Raw genomic sequence first — 18882 nt, 5'->3', positions numbered from 1 at the left:
TCGGAGCCCCCGAGGATGACTTCTTCGCTGGCACTGAACCTGAAGAAGGAAGAGGGGACTTACCCGGAGCCGAGGACTTCGAGGCCGAGGCCTTCGAGGTCGGGACATCCGAGGCAGGGCCGAGGTCGTCGAGGCCGAGGTCAAGGCCAGGGCCGAAGCCGAGGCTTGCTCCACAACGAAAAGATCCGCCATACGGGTGCGACGGCGGCGTAGAGCATGAGATTGAAAAGTAGGGCACCGGGGGCAGGAGTCAGTTGGATGGTCAGCCCCCAGGCACAAAATGCACCACCAATGAGGGTCAGTGATAGATAGCAGCCGATCACACCGGGTGCATTTTTTAAAGCCATATGCAAGGGTAAGGCCGCAGCCGATCGAGGCCATGTGGCCACGGCAAACCGGGAGCCACTGGAAGCCGAACAACCGCAAAAAAACGTGAAAAGCAAACAAAGCAGGAAAAAACAAAAGCGCACAGCGACTCCGGTTCGAAAAAACAACAAAGCCACGGTGCTAGAAGGCACTTCCAACGGAGAGAAAAAGAACAGGGCTTCTGGCTCCGCGGAAACTTTAGAACTGAAGACCACGAGGAGGTGATGCGCCCTCTAGTGGAGTGGGAAGGCACACACATGCGTGGTGCAGCACAGCAAGCTTGAATCTTCAATCAAGTTTGCTTGAAAAGCTGTCCGCGTCGGGACTCCGTGGATGATGTCACCCACATGTCGAGAATATGCTGCCTGCTTGTCCTGGGATAATGCTCCCTCTCTTGTGCTGAAATCTGCCATTCTCTGTACCTCCTAGAGTTGGCAAGGGATAATCAAGGCTAGTGTCTGGCCTTGCAATAAATCGGGGCGGGGGGAATGCAGAATGGAAATGTCCTGTTCTGCATCTGTGTACTTTGCTAAACCAAAGGGCAGATGGTATTATCAGCTTTAATTGCTCAGGTTTGTCCTTCCAGTCAGCACCACTTTCGTAACACAAGAAAAACCAAAGAAAACAGTCACAAGCTATTGTTAAATGAACAGAGACATAGCACTGATCACGTGATCCAACAGACTGTAATGGTGTCAATTACAAACATCCCTATTGCTACTAATTTTCCCTGCCATAAATGTATTTGGTTTTATACTGCAATATTTTGGGGACCAAACAAACCAATTTTTAGCCCTGCCCCCAAGCTCTCTACATACTGAAGCTATGTTGTGCAAAAATTTGGCCCACTTCAGTTCACCGACTAATCTGCATTTAAAGTGTTCCCGTTTGGGGGGAAAAAAAAAAAGACCTCACTTAACAGTACTGAGGTTGCCTCTCACGGACAAACATTCCTGCTGAAGACCATTAATTTTCAGAATGAACGGCAGGTATAATTAAGGGCAGTTAACTACAATGCCTTGCTAAGTCTTTCACATTCTACAGTCTAAAAAATAAAATTCAAAATGCAATAGAGTTTCTAATACAGCACTCTCTCTCCAACGGTCCATACACACTCTACACTTTCAATATGAAAGAAGAATTATAAACATGTTGAAAAAATAAATAAATATTGCACAACTAAGTACTTTTTTTTATATTTCCACAATTGTTTTCATCAGGTTCAAAGCACAGAGTATGTTGTATTACCGTAACAGCTGTTATCCAGGGACAGCAGGCAGCTATTCACATCAAGTTTCAAGTTTATTATTATCACATATGGGTGACGTCATCCACGGAGCCCCAATGTGGACAGCCTCGCAATCAGACTTGCTTGTAGAAACTCTGAAGTTTCGAGTATGCCGCACTGCACATGCGCGAATGCCTTCCCGCCCAGCACAGGGCGCGTCTCCTCAGTTCAGATAGCCAGCAGAGAAGCCAACCAGGGGAGGTGGGTGGGTTGCAAGAATAGCTGCAAGCTGTCCATGGATAACAACTGTTGCAGTAAGTAAGTGTGCTTTATCCCAGGACAAGCAGGCAGCCTATTCTCACATATGTGTGACCTCCAAACTAACCAGAATGGGATGGTGGGAGTGTTGGCATCTTAGGAGAATAAATTTTGTAATACTCTCTGGCCAAAATGGCCACCCTGTCTGGAGAAAACATCCAGACAATAATGAGAGGTGAATGTATGAACCAAGGACCAGGCGGCAGCTTTGCAAATTTCCTCAATAGGAGTGGATCTGAGGAAAGCTACCGAAGCCGCCATGGCTCTGACTTTGTGGGCTGTGACTCGACTCTGTAGATACAGTCCAGCCTGGGCATAGCAGAAAGAGATACAAGCAGCCATCCAGTTGGAGATGGAATGCTTAGAAATCGTATATCCCAACTTGTTTGGATCGAAGGTGGTTTGGTGCGTTCTAAGTAGAAGGCCAAAGCACGTTTACAGTCCAGAGTATGAAGAGCTGATTCTCTAGGATGAGAATGAGGCCTTGGAAAAAACACTGGAAGTACATTAAATTGGTTGAGATGAAATCCTGAAACCACTTTAGGTAAGAATTTAGGATGAGTACAGAGGACCACCTTGTCATGATGAAAAACTGTGAAAGGTGGATCAGCAACTAAAGCTTGCAGCTCACTGGCTCTTCGAGCAGATGTGAGGGCAATAACACCACTTTCCAAGCGAGATATTTCAGATGAGCCGTAGACATTGGTTTCATCAACTGAGCAAGAACAACACTGAGATCTCAAACCACTGGAGGCGGTTTGAGAGGAGGTTTGATATTGAAAAGTCCTTTCATAAATTTGGAAACCACCGGATGAGCAGAGAGGAGTTTTCCTTCAATAGGCTGATAGAAAGCAGTAATTGCACTGAGATGGACTCGGATAGATGTAGACTTGAGGCCAGAGGTAGATAAATGCAAAAGATAATCCAGAACAGAAGATAAGGAGGAATCTTGAGGCTCCTTCTCATGAGAGATGCACCACGTAGAAAATCTAGGATTGCCCAATCCCAAACCTTCAGAGCTTCTTGGCAAAGAGGGAGAGATCCTGTTCCTCTCTGCTTGTTGACATAATACATGGCGACTTGGTTGTTCGTCTGAATGAGTACTACCTGGTCATGAAGAAGATGCTTAAAAGCTTTGAGAGCATTGAAGATCGCTCTGAGTTGCAACAGATTGATATGACACTGATGATCCATGCTGGACCAGTGGCCTTGAGTACAGAGACTGTCGAGGTGAGCCCCCCCCCCAACCGTAGGTTGAAGAATCTGTCGTGAGACCTTCTGATGAGGTGGTGTCTGAAACAGTAAACCTTTGGAGAGATTGGAAGAGAGCATCCACCAGTGGAGAGACTGTCTCAACGAAGGAGTGACTTATGTCAAGAGAGTGGTTTGCAAGCCTGCATCCACTGATATGCCAGGGTCCACAGAGGAATTTTGAAGTGAAGTCTGGCAAAAGGAGTCACGTGAATGGTCGAGGCCATATATCATGTGTCTCGCTGAGAGTGACGAGCGGGAAGACACTTTGTGACAGAGCTGAAGAAGAGCATCCAGATGTTGTTGAGGAAGGAAAGCTCTCAGTTGGATAGTGTTCAGAACAGCTCCGATGAACTGTAGACTCTGAGAGGGCTGAAGTTGGGATTTGGGAAAGTTGATTTCAAACCCCAAGCTTTGTAGGAACCACATAATCCATTGGGTCACTACAAAAACCCCCGAGATGTAGAATCTTTGATGAGCCAGTTGTCTAGGAAGACCATGGTTCCTTATAACTGCTGCTACCACCACTAGGCACTTGGTGAACACTCTGGGAGATGATGCCAGGCTGAAAGGTAGCACTCTGTATTGAAAATACAGATTCCCCACCCGAAATCTGAGGTACTGATGGGAGGCCGGATGAATGGGAATGCAAGTGTAAGCCTCCTTGAGATCTAGAGAACATAACCAATCGTCCTGATCTAGAAGGGGATAAAGGGATGCCAGGGATAGCATCTTTGACTAAAAATTTGTTGAGAGCCCTGAGATCCAGTATGGGCCGCAGATCATCCATCTTCTTCAGAACTAGGAAGTAACGGGAGCAAAAACCCCTGCTCTGCTGTTTCAGAGGAACTTCCTCGATGGCATGGAGATAAAACAGAGCTTGAGCTTCCTGAAGAGGAAGGATGGTCTGGGATGGATTGGAAGGTTACTCTCTTGGGAGGAAGCTCTGGCGGAACCTGAGTGAAATGAGAGTATTCTTCCCCGATTATTGACAGCACCCAGATGTCAGATGTAATGGTCTCCCATTGATGGTAAAAATGATGGAAACTACCTCCTATGGGGGGAAGGGAAGACAGAGGCAGAACGATGGAGGTTATGCTCTGTTTGAGACAGTCAAAAGGCTGTGCAGCCTTAGGTGCAGCAGAAGGCTGAGGTTTCTGTTGCTTCTGCTGCTGTTGTTTCTTAGGGGGTGCTCGATTGTAAGGAGCGGCCCTCGGAGGATAATGCCTCTGGAAGGATGGAAGAAGTCGAGAAGGTTTTGCAGGAGCTGGCTTAGGCTTTGGTCTGACAATCGAAGCAAAAGATTTTTTCATATTCAGACAACTTCTTGGTGGCAGCCTCTATGGATTCATCAAAGAGGTCATTGCCCTCATAAGGCAAATGATCCTGAAGATTGGGGTCCATATCGATGGTGTGAAGCCAGGCTAGGCGGTACATTGCTATGGAGAATGCAGTGAATCTGGAAGAAAGTTCATAGGCATCATAAGATGACTGGAGAAGATGTAACCTGAATTGCGCCAAGGTAGCAGTAACTTGTTGAAATTCCAAATGCCTATGTTGGTCCAGGTTCTTCGCAAAACCTGGAAGTAAATCAATGAGATACTTAAAGTAAGTAGTGAAGATAAAATTATAGTTGAGGACTCTGGAAGACATCATGGAATTCTGATAAAGGCGCCAGCCAAACTTGCCATGTTCTTATCCTCTCTTCCAGGCATATACCCTGGAAGGATGGGTTCTCTTCAATGAGGATTCCACAAGGAGGGATTGGTGAGATAGTTGTGAATTCTCAAACCCCTTACAATGTAGAGTTCTATACCTCAATTCCAATTTGCTTGGAACAGCAGGGATAGCATAAGGAGTCTCCAGATTTCGTTTGAAAGTTTGAGACAGAAGCCTGTTAAGAGGAAGCTTGAGTAATTCTGCAGGTCGAGGCAGATGCATTTCCTCCAAATACTCCTTAGAGTATTGAGAACCAGCGTCCAATTTAATATCCAAGGTCATCAGCCATTTGACGGAGGAAGGAGGAAAAGGACAATTGATCCACCAGAGCATGGCACCGAGAAGGACTCGATGACCTTGAAGCGCCTCGAGTGGAGAACAAAGGTGAGGCCTCTCTGGAGTATTGGTAACCCAAGGAATATACAGATTTGGAGGAGGCATTGGAAGCAGTTGAGTCCTAGGGGGTCTGCAAGTGGTGACCTTGAAGAGCTGGAAGGTCTGGACAGAGGCCTGGAGGAGGAAGGCTTTTCCCTGGAAGAAGACCTGGGCCTCAATCGACAACAAGAGTGCTGCCTGGAAGCAGTTCTCAGGTAAGATCGAGGAGACTGCCCTATGTCTGGAAACAGGCAGTGTCGCTGGTTAATGAATAGGGCTAGAAGCTGTAGATCGAAACACCATAGATTCAGTGGTTTGGATCGAGGAATCTCAAGACACTCGCAAAGACTCGGCTCCTTGCATAGAGTGTGTAGATTCCAGACCAGACACTCGCAAAGACTCGACTCCTTGCATAAGAGTGTGTAGACTCAGCTTAGAGGCACAGGCAGGGATTTGACCTCATGTGGGACTGATGATTGCCCAGGCTGGACTGCAAGAAGTAGAGTCGAGGCAGGACTGTATTTGCTCAGTAGTTGAACAAATTGCTGTTCTAACATGGTCTGGAGAGAAGCCTGCAATTGTGGATCCGAGTCTGAAACTGAAGCTAAAGACTCCGAGATGGCAGTAGAAGCATGCTTCAACTTGGAGGATTGATGCTTGGATAATTTTAAGGACCACTGCAGGAACCTTCTGCTTAGGTATCTGACCTGACGGAAGTTCAGGGAAGATAAGGCAGGTGTACTTGAGGCCTAAGACAATCCAAATGAGGAATGTCTGATGAGACTCGAGGTCGGAGTTGTGGAAACAGGAGGACACCCCATTGAAGTCTTGACCGAGTCAGAAGTCCATCTTGAACAGCTTTTCCACTTGAACCTGACGACATTTAAGGGCTCGAAGTTGAAGAGTAGCACAGCACGCGCACAACTTCAGACTATGGTTAGGCCCGAGACAACGAAGACACCAGTGGTGTAGTCTGTGAGGAAAATCGCACGCTGGCACTGGCTACACTTCTTAAAGCCCGTGACTGGCCGGGACATAGGAGGGAAAATAGCCGCTGCGAAGTCGAAGCCCGCAGGCTGCGGGTGCGCGACCCATCATAGAACATAGAAATAGACGGCAGATAAGGGCCACGGCCCATCTAGTCTGCCCACCCTAATGTCCCTCCCCTACCTTTGCCCTGTGAATAGATCCCATGTGCCGATCCCATTTGGCCTTAAAATCAGGCACGGTGCTGGCCTCAATCACCTGTAGTGGAAGACTATTCCAGCAATCAACCACTCTTTCAGTGAAAAATAATTTCCTGGTGTCACCTCGTAGTTTCCCGCCCCTGATTTTCCACGGATGCCCTCTTGTTGTCGTGGGACCCTTGAAAAAGAAGATATCTTCCTCCGCCTCGATGCGGCCCGTAAGATACTTGAACGTCTCGAACATGTCTCCCCTCTCTCTGCGCTCCTCGAGCGAGTATAGCTGTAATTTGTCAAGCCGTTCTTCGTATGGAAGATCCTTGAGTCCCGAGACCATCCGGGTGGCCATTCTCTGCACTGACTCCAGTCCCAGCACATCCTTGCGATAATGCGGCCTCCAGAATTGCACACAGTATTCCAGGTGGGGCCTCACCATGGATCTATACAATGGCATAATGACTTCCGCCTTACGACTGACGAAACCCCTTCGAATGCAGCCCATGATTTGTCTTGCCTTGGACGAAGCCTGCTCCACTTGATTGGCAGACTTCATGTCCTCACTGACGATTACCCCCAAGTCTCGTTCTGCTACCGTTTTTGCTAGGATCTCGCCATTAAGAGTACAAGACTTGCATGGATTTTGGCTGCCCAGGTGCATAACTTTGCATTTTTTGGCATTGAAGTTGAGTTGCCATGTCCTAGACCATCGCTCCAGTAGGAGTAGGTCGTGCATCATGTTGTCAGGCACTGAATCTTCGTCTGTTGTGCATTTGCCCACTACATTACTTAGTTTGGCGTCATCGGCGAACAATGTTATTTTACCTCGAAGCCCTTCTGCCAAGTCTCTTATAAAGATGTTGAATAGGATTGGGCCCAAGACTGAGCCCTGTGGTACTCCACTAATCACCTCCGTCATTTCGGAGGGGGTGCCGTTCACCACCACCCTTTGAAGCCTACCTCCAAGCCAGTTCCCAACCCATTGCGTCAATGTGTCCTATAGAACTCATCTTGCTCAGCAACCTGCGCTGTGGTACGCTATCGAATGCTTTGCTAAAGTCCAGGTACACGATGTCCAGGGACTCCCCGTCACCCAGTCAAAGAAGCTGATCAGGTTGGATTGGCATGATCTCCCCTTAGTAAATCCATGTTGTCGGGGATCCCGTAGATTTTCCTCATCCAGGATCTTATCCAATTGGTGTTTGATTAGAGTTTCCATTAGTTTGCTCACTATCGATGTTAGACTCACTGGTCTGTAGTTTGCTGTCTCCATCTTTGAGCCTTTCTTGTGGAGTGGAATGACGTTAGTCGTCCTCCAGTCCAACGGGACGCTGCCTGTACTAAGGGAGAGGTTGAAGAGCGCGGACAGTGGCTCCGCCAAGACATCACTCAGCTCCCTAAGCACCCTGGGGTGCAGGTTGTCCGGCCCCATTGCTTTGTTAACCTTGAGCTTTGACAGCTCACCGTAGACACTGCTGGGCGTAAACTCAAAGTTACTAAACGGGTCAACTGAGCCAACCCTTGTCTGTAGCTGAGGGCCGAGCCCCGGCACTTTTCGGGTGAAGACTGAGCAGAAGTATTAATTTAATAGTTGGGCTTTTTCCGAATCCTTTTCCACATAGTCTCCGTCTGGATTCCTAAGACGTACAATCCCGCCTGAGTTTTTTCTTCTATCACTGATATACCTAAAGAAGGATTTATCTCCCTTCTGGATGTTCTTTACTAGAGACTCCTCCATGTGGAATTTAGCCTCCCTGACTGCTGTTTTGACGGCTTTTGATTTGGTCAGGTAGTCTGCTCTAGAGTCCTACTTCCCCGATTGTTTGTAAGAGATGAATGCTTTTTTCTTCACCTTGATGAGGTCTGAGATCTCCGCAGTAAACCACTGTGGCTTATTGTTCCTTCGCCGTTTACTTACTGATTTAACATAGCGGTTTGTTGCTTCTTGTATGGTTGCTTTCAAAGTCGACCACATTTCTTCCACGTTATCTTTTTCTGTTGGCTTTGTAGCACCTGGTGAACGAAGTCTCCCATTTCTTTGAAATTGTGTCCTTGAATTTGAGGACTTTGGTCAGTGTAGTAGATTTAGTGAAACCTTTCCTGAGATTGAACCATACCATGTTGTGGTCACTGGAGGCCAATGTGTCGCCCACCGAGACCTCTGTGACACTTTCTCCATTGGTAAGTATCAGGTCCAGTATTGCCTGATCCCTTGTTGGTTCCATCACCAGTTGCCTGAGTCTTGCTCCCTTCATAGAGTTTAATAGCCTCCTGCTGCTGCCGGAAGCAGAAGTAAGTGTAACCCAATCCACATCAGGCATGTTGAAGTCACCTAGCAATACTGTGTCCCCACGCAAGGTGATATTTTCTATATCTCCGATTATTTCCATATCCAGGTCATCCTGTTGTCTTGGGGGTCTGTAAATTACGCCAAGATACAAGCATTTGTCCTTCCCTCTGGCCAAATTAACCCAAAGGGATTCCCCAGTATACTGGACATCTGAGATTCTCATGACCTTAATGTCATCTTTAGTATATAATGCTACACCTCCTTCCATTTTGCCCTCCCTGTCCCAGCGAAGCAAGTTGTAACCCAGTATGACCATGTCCCACCCGTGGGAGTCTGTGAGCCAGGTCTCGGATATCGCCACCACATCCAGGTCGGCATTCCTTATTTCTGTTTCCAATTCCAGGATCTTGTTTCCTAAACTGTGTGCGTTGACGTATATAGCCCTCCATGTTGTATTTTTGTTACGTCTCAATGGGGATATTCCTGCTTGAGCTACTTGAACACCTTTAGCATTATTTGTGTTATTTGTGCTTTCCTGAGGCCCAGAACCACAATGTGTACTCCCCATATACCCAGAACTACAGTGTGTACTCCCCCTAGACCCGGAATTACAATGTGACCCATAAATATGATGTGACCCTACTCCCGACTCGAAAGTGTGTGCACTCACCCCTGACCCAGACCTAGAATTTCGGTGACTACTTACCTCAGCCTCAAAAATGTATTGGCAGTTTAGTTCGCCAGGTATGTTGTTTATGCCGACTTACCTAGTTTAAAGCCCTGTGGAGTAGGCGGGCTAGGCGGTGTCCAAGGACATTCTTCCCTCTTCTGGTCAGGTGTAGCCCGTTGTGTCCCTGTAGTCCTTGCAATGCTTCTCCATGGTGCAGAAACCCGAAGTTCATCTCCTTGCACCATCCTCGCAGCCAGTCATTCGCCCACTGTATTTGATCCTCTCTGGCTCTGCCCTTGCCCCTCACTGGGAGAATCGAGGAGATTACCTGCGCATCCATCCTCCTCAGCTTCTCCCCCAGGGCCCTGAAGTCTTCAGGTATGCTGTCCGGGCTGCTCCTTGCGGTGTCGTTGGTTCCGACGTGGATTAGAACCATGGGGAAGTGGTCTCGGGGCTTGATGAGTCTGTCAAGGCAAGCAGTGACATCCCGGATCCTGGCCCCTGGCAAACAGCAGACATCTCTTGTCTGGTCTGCAGATTGGTCCCTCGGTGCCCCTCAGCAGCGAATCTGCGCTTCTTAGGGGTGGGCCGTAGTGTTGATTCCGGAGCTGGAACCGTCTGCTGAACAACTTCTTGTACCTCTTTCTCCGGACCTTCCTGTAGCAGCTGATATCTGTTCCTCAGGGCGCTAGTCAGCTGACAAAAACATAAAATTTTTTTTTTAACAAAAAGAAAAAAGGTACAGCAATTTGGCTAAAAGAAAATAACACAAACTGCGGTGAAGAGAAGGCATGAAGCGAACAAAATTCAGCGCAGAACATCAAAGACAGACTTCTCGGCTCCGCGGAAAACTGAGAAGACTCGCCCTGTGCTGGGTGGGAAGGCACTTGCACATGCACGGTGGGGCAGACTCGACATTTCTGAAGTTTTCTACAAGCAAGTCTGCTTGCGAGGCTGTCCGCATCCGGGCTCCGTGGATGGCATCACCCATATGTGAGAATAGGTTTGTCCTGGGATAAAGACCCGATGGTCCATCCAGTCTGCCCAATCTGATTCAATCTAAAAATTTGTTGTTGGTTTTCTTTCCTTCTTCCCTGCGAATACAGTTTTTCAATGGGAGAGACGGGAGAAAGCAGCCGGAGCGTCAGCGAGTGCAGGAAATCACTCGCTGTATGCTCCGACCGCCTCTTCCTGCACTAAGTCGGGCCTTATTCAATCAGGAGCTGTGTGTCAAAGCAGCTCCTGATTGGATAAGGCCCGACTACAATCCTGCATTGCTTTAGGATGTAAGTTTAAAGCTAGAACAGGCCAAAAAGTCTCCCTCCTAGAATTGGGTAAGTTGAAGAAACAAAACTGCACCAGGGCTTCCTAAATGGCTCAAGCAGCGACAGAGTGTAAGAACTGACCACTACATGCAACTTGGAAGAACAGAGGGCGACTGTGGCGTAGTAATGGCCCCCATCTTGGTGGGGGCGCCAGCAACTCTCTGCCCCCCATGCCACGCTTGCACCTTCCTTTCCCTGCCCCCATGCCTCTTTAAAAATATTCACCAGCGCAAACAACTATTCTAGCCTGCTGCTCGTGCCAGCCTGACTCCCTCTGAAATTATTTCCAGGAAGCAGGGCCAGGAAGTGATGGCAGAGGTTGAGCATGAGCAGCAGGAGAAGATTTAGAGATACGGGGTGGGAACGGAGGGGCACCACCGCCCCAGACGCCTCCTACCCTTGCTACGCCACCGGAGGGTGACAAAGCAACAGAACATATTTTGAATTGCTTTTATTCATTTAGGTGTCAAAGTCCCTCTTGAAGGGCCGCAATCCAGTCGAGTTTTCAGGATTTCCCCAATGAATATGCATGAGATTTATTAGCATACAATGAAAGCAATGCATGGAAATACATCTTATGCATATTCATTGAGGAAATCCTGAAAACCCGAATGGATTGCGGCCGTTCAGGAGGGACTTTGACACCCCTATCTGGAGGAAAAGGTCTGCTAGTCATGAAATGTGTAACTCAAAGTGCCAATCAAGCATAGCCACTCTGGCTGATCGCTCCATCCTATCAGAACTGGAGTAAAGTGAAAGCACAGTTACTTACCGTAACAGTTGTTTTCCAGGGACAGCAGGCAGCTATTCTCACTAATGAGTGACGTGATCCAAAGGAGCCCCGATGCAGACGCCTCACAAGCAGTCTTGCTTGAAGAAACTCGACGTTTCGAGTCTACCGCACTGCGCATGCGCGAGTGCCTTCCCGCCCAGCGGGTTAAGCCAAGGGAACCTGTCACCAGGAGTGGGATCCCTAGGATAGTAGACTTGGGGGTGGGTCAGTAGAGTGGGCAGACCTGATGGGCTATGGCCCTTATCTACCGTCATCTTCTATGTTTCTATGTCTCCTCAGTTCAGATAGCAAGCAGAGAAGCCTACCCAGGGGAGGTGGGAGGGATGCGAGACTAGCTGCCTGCTGTCCCTGGATAACAACTGTTACGGTAAGCAACTATGCTTTATCCCAGGACAAGCAGGCAAGTATTCTCACTAATGGGTGACCTCCAAGCTAACCATAATAGGATGGTGGGAGTGTTGGCAACTTAGGAGAATAAATTTTGCAATACTGTTTGGCTAAACTGTCCATTCCGTCTGGAGAAAGTATCCAGACAATAATGAGAAGTGAAGGTATGAACCGAGGACCAAGTGGCAGCTTTACAAATCTCCTCAATCGGAGTCGATCTGAGGAAAGCTACAGAAGCTGCCATTGCTCTGACCTTATGGGCTGTGACTTTACTGTGAAGAGGACATCCAGCCTGGGCATAGCAGAATGAGATACAAGCCGCCATCTAGTTGGAGATGGTACGCTTAGAGATAGGACGTCCCAACCTGTTCGGATCAAAGGAGACAAAAAGTTGAGGAGCAGTTCTGTGTGGTTTGGTGCGTTCCAAGTAGAAAGCCAAAGCACGTTTACAGTACAGAGTATGAAGAGCAGATTCTCCATAAGGAGCCTCAACTTTCCTCCTTATCTTCTGTTTTGGACTATGTGTTGCACCTTTCACAGTCTGGTCTCAAGTCTACCTTGAACCGAGTCCATCTTAATGCAATTGCTGCTTTCCATCATTGCCTGGGCCACCGAGGAGCAATCAGAATCATGGTGGCATGGTCGGACTTCAGCTTGACCAGCGTCTTTTGAATGAGAGGAAATGGAGGAAACGCATACAGAAAGAGATTTGTCCAGTCCAGAAGAAAAGCGTCTGCCTCGAGGCAATGAGGAGCGTAGATCCTGGAGCAGAACTGAGGCAGCTTGAAGTTGTGGGGGGCTACAAAGAGATCTATCTGAGGCTTCCCCCACAGAGAGAAGATGTGATGAAGGGGCGTGGAATGGAGAGTCCATTCGTGAGGCTGCAGAAGACGACTCAAGTTGTCCACCAAGGCATTGTCCGACCCCTGAATGTAGACAGCTTTGAGGAAGGTGTTGTGGCAAACTGCCCAATCCTAAACTTTCAGAGCTTCTTGGCAGAGGGAAGCAGATCCCATCCCTCCTTGCTTGTTGACATAATACATTGCGACTTGGTTGTCCGTGCGAATGAGGACTACACGGTCGTGAAGCAGATGCTGAAAAGCATTGAGAGCATTGAGAATCACCCTGAGTTCCAGGAGATTGATGTGACACTGACGATCCGTACTGGTCCAATAGCCTTGAGTACGGAGACCATCTAGATGAGCCCCCCAAGCGTAAGTTGAAGAATCGGTCGTGAGAACCTTCTGATGGGGGGGGGGGGGGTGAAAAAGTAAGCCTCAGGATAGATTGGAAGAGAGCATCCACCAGCAAAGAGACTGTATCAGAGCAGGAGTGACCTGGATGTGATGAGTCAGAGGGTCGGAAACCTGCGTCCATTGAGATGCCAGGGTCCACTGAGGAATTCTGAGATGAAGTCTGGCAAAAGGAGTCACATGTACTGTGGAAGCCATGTGACCCAGAAGGACCATCATGTGCCTCGCCGAGATGGACGGGCGAGAGGAAATCAACTGACAAAGATGGAGAAGAATCTCCAGACGTTGAGGAGGAAGGAACGCCCCGAGTTGGACAGTATCTAGAACATCTCCGATGAATAGAAGTTGATTTCGAATCCCAGACTCTGCAGGAACCAGATAGTACGTTGGGTCAAGAGGACGACTCCCCGAGACATGGAATCCTTGATGAGTCAGTCGTCCAGGTAGGGAAACACCTGAAGACCATGGTTCCTGAGCGCTGCGGCCACCACTACCAGGCACTTGGTGAAGACTCTCGGTGACGAGGCCAGGCCGAAAGGGAGCACTCTGTACTGATAATGTAGATTTCCCACCCGAAATCTGAGGTATTGGCGGGAGGCCGGATGGATAGGAATGTGAGTGTAGGCCTCCTTGAGATCCAGAGAGCATAACCAGTCATTCTGCTCGAGGAGGGGATACAGAGATGCCAGGGTCAACATGCGAAATTTTTCTCTGACCAGAAATTTGTTGAGCATCCTGAGATCCAAAATAGGACGCAGATCGCCCGTCTTCTTCGGAACAAGGAAATACCTGGAGTAAAAACCCTTGTTGTACTGAGCCACAGGAACTGGCTCGATAGCTCGGAGCTGCAACAAAGCCTGAGCTTCCTGAAGAGGAAGGGCGGTCTGGGCAGAGGAGGAAGGATACTCTCTTGGAGGATGTTCTGGAGGAACTTGATGGAATTGAAGAGTATCCTTCCCTTACGATGGAAAGGTCGGTGGTAATAGTCATCCATCGATGGTAAAAATGATGGAGACGACCTCCGAAAGGGGGAAAAACGGGGAAGGGCAGAATGACTGACGTTATGCTCTCTAGGAGACAGTCAAAAAGGCTGAGGAGCCTTGGGCACAGCAGGTGGCTGAGGCTTCTGCTGCTTCTGGGGATGCTGCCTCTTGACAGGCTGACGCGTGGAAGGAGCCTGTTTTGGTGGAAAACGCCATTGGTAAATCAGAGGCGGGCATGAAGGACGAGGAGAAGCTGGCTTAGGCTTAGGACGGAGAATAGATTGAAATGATTTCTCATGGTCCGAAAGCTTCTTGGTCGCAGCCTCAATGGACTCAAAGAGGTCAGTGCCAACACAAGGGACATTAGCCAGCCGGTCCTGTAGATTTGGGTCCATGTCGATGGTCCTGAGCCATACCAGGCGGCACATGGCCACCGAGCAAGCAGTAGCCCGAGCACACAGTTCAAAGGCATCATATGAGGACTGAAGCAATTGCAGCTGGAGTTGGGACAATGAGGCCAGAACTTCCTGGAATTCAAAATGTGTCCGAGGATCCAAGTAGGCCATGAACTTGGGAAGGACGGACAGGAAAAACTCAAAATATGTAATAAAATGAAAACTGTAGTTGAGAACTCTGGATGTCATCATCGAGTTCTGGTAAATGCGCCGGCCGAATCTGTCCATCGTCTTGCCCTCCCTGCCAGGTGGAACAGTGGCATAGACTTGAGAAGGGTGAGATCGCTTCAATGAAGATTCCACCAAAAGGGATTGATGGGATAGTTGAACACCATCAAACCCCTTATGATGAACCGTGCGGTATCTGGAATCCAATTTCCCCAGAACCGCCGGGATGGAATAGGGAGTCTCCAGACAGCGGACAAAGGTATGATCCAGCAGCTTATGAAGAGGAAGCTTGAGGGATTCAACAGGAGGTTGAGGGAGATGCATGGTCTCGAGATACTCCTTGGAAAATTTTGGACCCAGAGTCCAGTTGAATGTCCAAATCAGCTGCCATTTGACAGAGAAACGAAGAAAAAGACAGCTGGTCAGCCAAAGCCGGGCTTCGAGGACGTCGAGGCCTCTGGATCCAATGAGGACGGGGATCTGGATGGAGAAAAAGACCCCACCGTGTCCTCGAGAACCGGTAGTGGAGGAGGTGAAGTAGCCGGCAGGGAATACTGAAGAAAAGGCTGCTTCCGATGAGGCGAGGCATGCCTGGATGAGTGCTTGGAAGAATGCCTCGATTGATGATGCGAGCTGTGTCTCGAAGTAGGCCTCGACAAACGAGGCGAATGCGTCTTCGCTGAGGCCCCCAGAGAATGGATGGGGCTGGAAGCGGTGGATCGAAGCAGAGGTGGTTGGCTGGAAGAACCACGAGGCACTCGCAAAGACTCGAGCCCTTGCATTGAGTGAATAGGTTCCAACGAAGGCACTCGCAAAGACTCTACTCCTTGCATCGAGTGAATCGGTTCCAATGGAGGCATGGGCAAAGACTCTGCTCCTTGCGATGCATGCATCGATGCCAGAACAGACACTCGCAGAGACTCTGCTCCCTGTAGAGAGTGTGCATACGGCTGAGGCACTGGAGGCGGCTCGACCTCGCGGGAGACTTCCGCATGCCCAGGCTGGATTTGAGAGAGAAGCTTCGGACCCATTGTGGTAAAGAGCTGAATGAATTGCTTCTCAAGTAAGGTCTGGAATGAAGCCGGTAAGAATGGATCCGCGTCTCCAACGGGACCACCTGCATGGGCTTCGTGCTCCCTTGAGGTAGTGTGAGAGTGCTTGGACATAGAAGCCTTGGGCACTTTGAGCACTACTGGGGGAATAGGCTGCTGCACTATCTGACCTGGAGAGACAGAGGAAGGCACCGCAGCCAGTGTCGAAGGTTGAGCCGGTACAAACGAAGCAGGTTTGATGAGGCTCGGAGCAGCAGATGTGGAAGTCTGGAGAGCTTCGGATGAGGTCGATGGTGAAGTACCCTTCGATGACGAAAGCTGCATCGAAGACTCCATGCTGTAAAGCTGCTCCCACAAGATGCAACGACGCTTGAAAGCATGGGCTGTAAGTGTTGAACAAGGCCGGCACGATTTCGGTAGATATTGAGGCCCAAGACACCGAAGACAGCGTCGATGAGAGTCCGTCAGTGAAATCGCGCGCTGGCACTTGGAACACTTTTTAAAACCGGTCGCAAGCCGGGACATAGGTCAAAAAAGCTCCGCCGCAAGATCGAAGCCGCGGGGCTGCAGCCACCGTGGCCTGACCGGTCGAACGGATAGAAGAAATTTTTTTTTTTTTAAAAAAAGAAAAGCATGACAAAAATTTGTGATTCTGAGAAAAAGAACCCAAAACCGCGGACTTAAGAAGGCACAAGTGAAAATATTTCACGCAGAGTCAAAGACGGACTTCTCGGCTCCTACGCTGGGTGGGAAGGCACTCGCGCATGCACGGTGTGGGTGACTCGAAACTTCGAGTTTCTTCAAGCAAGACGGCTTGTGAGGCGTCCGCATCGGGGCTCTGTTGGATCACGTCACCCATTAGTGAGAATACCTGCCTGCTTATCCTGGGATAAAAGTAATGCACAATGCTGGAAGTTAGGCCAAGCTATAGAGCCATTCAGTATAATCCCTGGGGTTTTGTTACCTCAAATATAAGGCTAAGATCTTAAAGGATGGTGCCTGGCTGACCAGCAATAACTTCTAAAGCACTGTAGAATTTGCAAAAGAGAAATTCTACCTTGAAGTTGTCGTCCCCCCCCCCCCCCCCCCCTTTGAGTTAGCATTTCAGTAGCTCACTTTATTCCGGGGTATTGAAAACTCGCCCCTTGATATCTGGTGCCTATTTCATCCTGTAAATTCTAAAGCGGACTAGCACAAAACCAACTCTTTTTAGATCTGTAACTGGTCAAGGAGCTGGAGCAGGAGTCGATGGCACCTAACAACAAATCCTAAAACCCAGCCGGGCTGCAGACGAGCTTTTGATTGCGACATCCGTCCTGAGGTTTTTGCCGGCGGCAAGTTTATATTTTACTGCTCTTCATGACTTTTGCTAAGATTCCGAAGCCGAAACCCAACTTTACTGCCTCAAAAAAACAAACAAACCGAAAAGGGACGTTGGTTTTCGGGGACCCGCCGTGCATTACTCAAATTACCCAACTCTGAAGCCGAAAATGACTAGAAATTTAAAAAAAAAAAAAAAAGCCATGTCATGAAAAACAAAGCTCCTTCCTCTTGCAAGTACACGTGGAACCCAGAGAGCAACGAGCGGGACTTTGCATTGAGCCGAACCTATTACACGTCACTGCATTTCGTATGAAAAAGAAACACTCGCGGCCCCTTCGCTCATCCACACTTTAATCTAACTGCCCTCATCAAATCAGCCCAGAAGACAGCCTTGGACTGGTTAACTAACAAACAGACAATTAACATCGGAAAAGAAAAAGTCAGCTGCGACTCGATAGACCGCTTTTTCTGTGTGGTGACACAATCACCTGCTTTGGGCAGGTAAAATGGGGGTGTTGGCGGGGAGCTGCGGTGGGAATCGAACTCGCAAGCCCAGGCTGTTGAGGGGCAGCTGCTTCGGCCACATGAAAAAACCTGAGGCCGAGAGGAATCGCACCTTTTGCTGCGATGCTCCTCCCACTTTTTAAGTACAAAGGCAGATGATGATTCATTCTCTAGCCGGATAACTGAACTCTGCCCACAGCCGTCACACTATATTGCTCCAGGATGCATCTTCCGAAAACACAGTGCCAAGAGTTTTTTCTTTGTCTTTTCAGTTTCTTTCTTTTGCCCTCCCAATAACCCATCAGATCCAATCCTAAAGCAGGCTGCAGTCCAAACTACTGTGACATTGTTTTTGCCAGTAACTGCAAGCCAGAAAAACAATTAAACAGAGCAGTAAGCACTTTGCTTGCTCCAAAACTCTACCTGCAAGTCCCAAGATTCGTTTGCGGGGATCGTCCGCAACAACAAAAAAAGCCCCTTTAAACTTTTCCCCTGCACAAACCGCTTACCTTAACTCGTTTGCCCTGGATCTCCAGGGTCTTCATGGTGAAATCTACCCCGATGGTATTGCCCTGCCGCTCCACGAAGATGCCCGTCTTGAAGCGCTGCACCACGCACGTCTTGCCCACGCCTGCGTCCCCGATCAGGACGATCTTGAAGAGGAAATCGTAGACCTCGTCCGAGTCCAGGGCAGCCGGGGACAGGGAGGACATGGTGCCGGCAGACCGCGCTCCCGGCTCCAGCGGCGCATAGGCAGCTCGGGGTGAGGAGGGATCAGCGCGTCCGGGGGGGATGGGGAGTTATTCTGCAACGCGCGCGCGCGCGCACACAAAGATATGAGGAGGTGGGGAGAAGTTCGCAGTGACACCGCTGAAACTGACGTGGAGTTTCCGCACCTGCGGAAACTGACAACGCGGAACTGCGCCCGGCGACATCACAGGCGCAAGGAGGCAAGCTGCTTGCAGCGCGCGCGAGCCCGTCTTGAGCTGCCCTGCTGCCGCGCCTGCGCGTCCCTCGCGCACTTAGCTGTCTCCGGAGCGCCTGCAAGACCCTCGGCCAAGAGGATCTCCATCTCTCCTCAGGGAAGTATCGGTCTGGGGGCTTTCCAAAGCTGTCTACTAGCAAAAGAAATGAGGGGGGAGGGAGATGACTTGTAGCAGCACATTTTTGTGCTGGCGTTCAAGATTCTTTCCAGGCTTCATACGAAATTTATTTTATTTGTTTACAGTACATAGATAAAT

General features: G+C 49.1%; 1 protein-coding gene across 1 annotated transcript in view; it reads right to left on the bottom strand.

Moving 5' to 3' along the window:
* RAB43 (RAB43, member RAS oncogene family) overlaps positions 1-18655 on the bottom strand; it is a 98748-nt gene extending 80093 nt beyond the window's left edge. The window contains exon 1 of the mRNA XM_033926432.1: positions 18151-18655. Within this exon, the coding sequence (XP_033782323.1) occupies positions 18151-18354 (204 nt within the window). The 5' untranslated portion in view covers positions 18355-18655. The remainder of the gene's footprint in view (positions 1-18150) is intronic.
* Between the last annotated feature and the right edge of the window lie 227 nt (positions 18656-18882).

The sequence above is a fragment of the Geotrypetes seraphini genome, chromosome 17 (genome assembly GCF_902459505.1).
Source record: "Geotrypetes seraphini chromosome 17, aGeoSer1.1, whole genome shotgun sequence".
NCBI classification, from domain to species: domain Eukaryota; kingdom Metazoa; phylum Chordata; class Amphibia; order Gymnophiona; family Dermophiidae; genus Geotrypetes; species Geotrypetes seraphini.
This window is presented reverse-complemented; position numbering and strand designations above follow the sequence as displayed.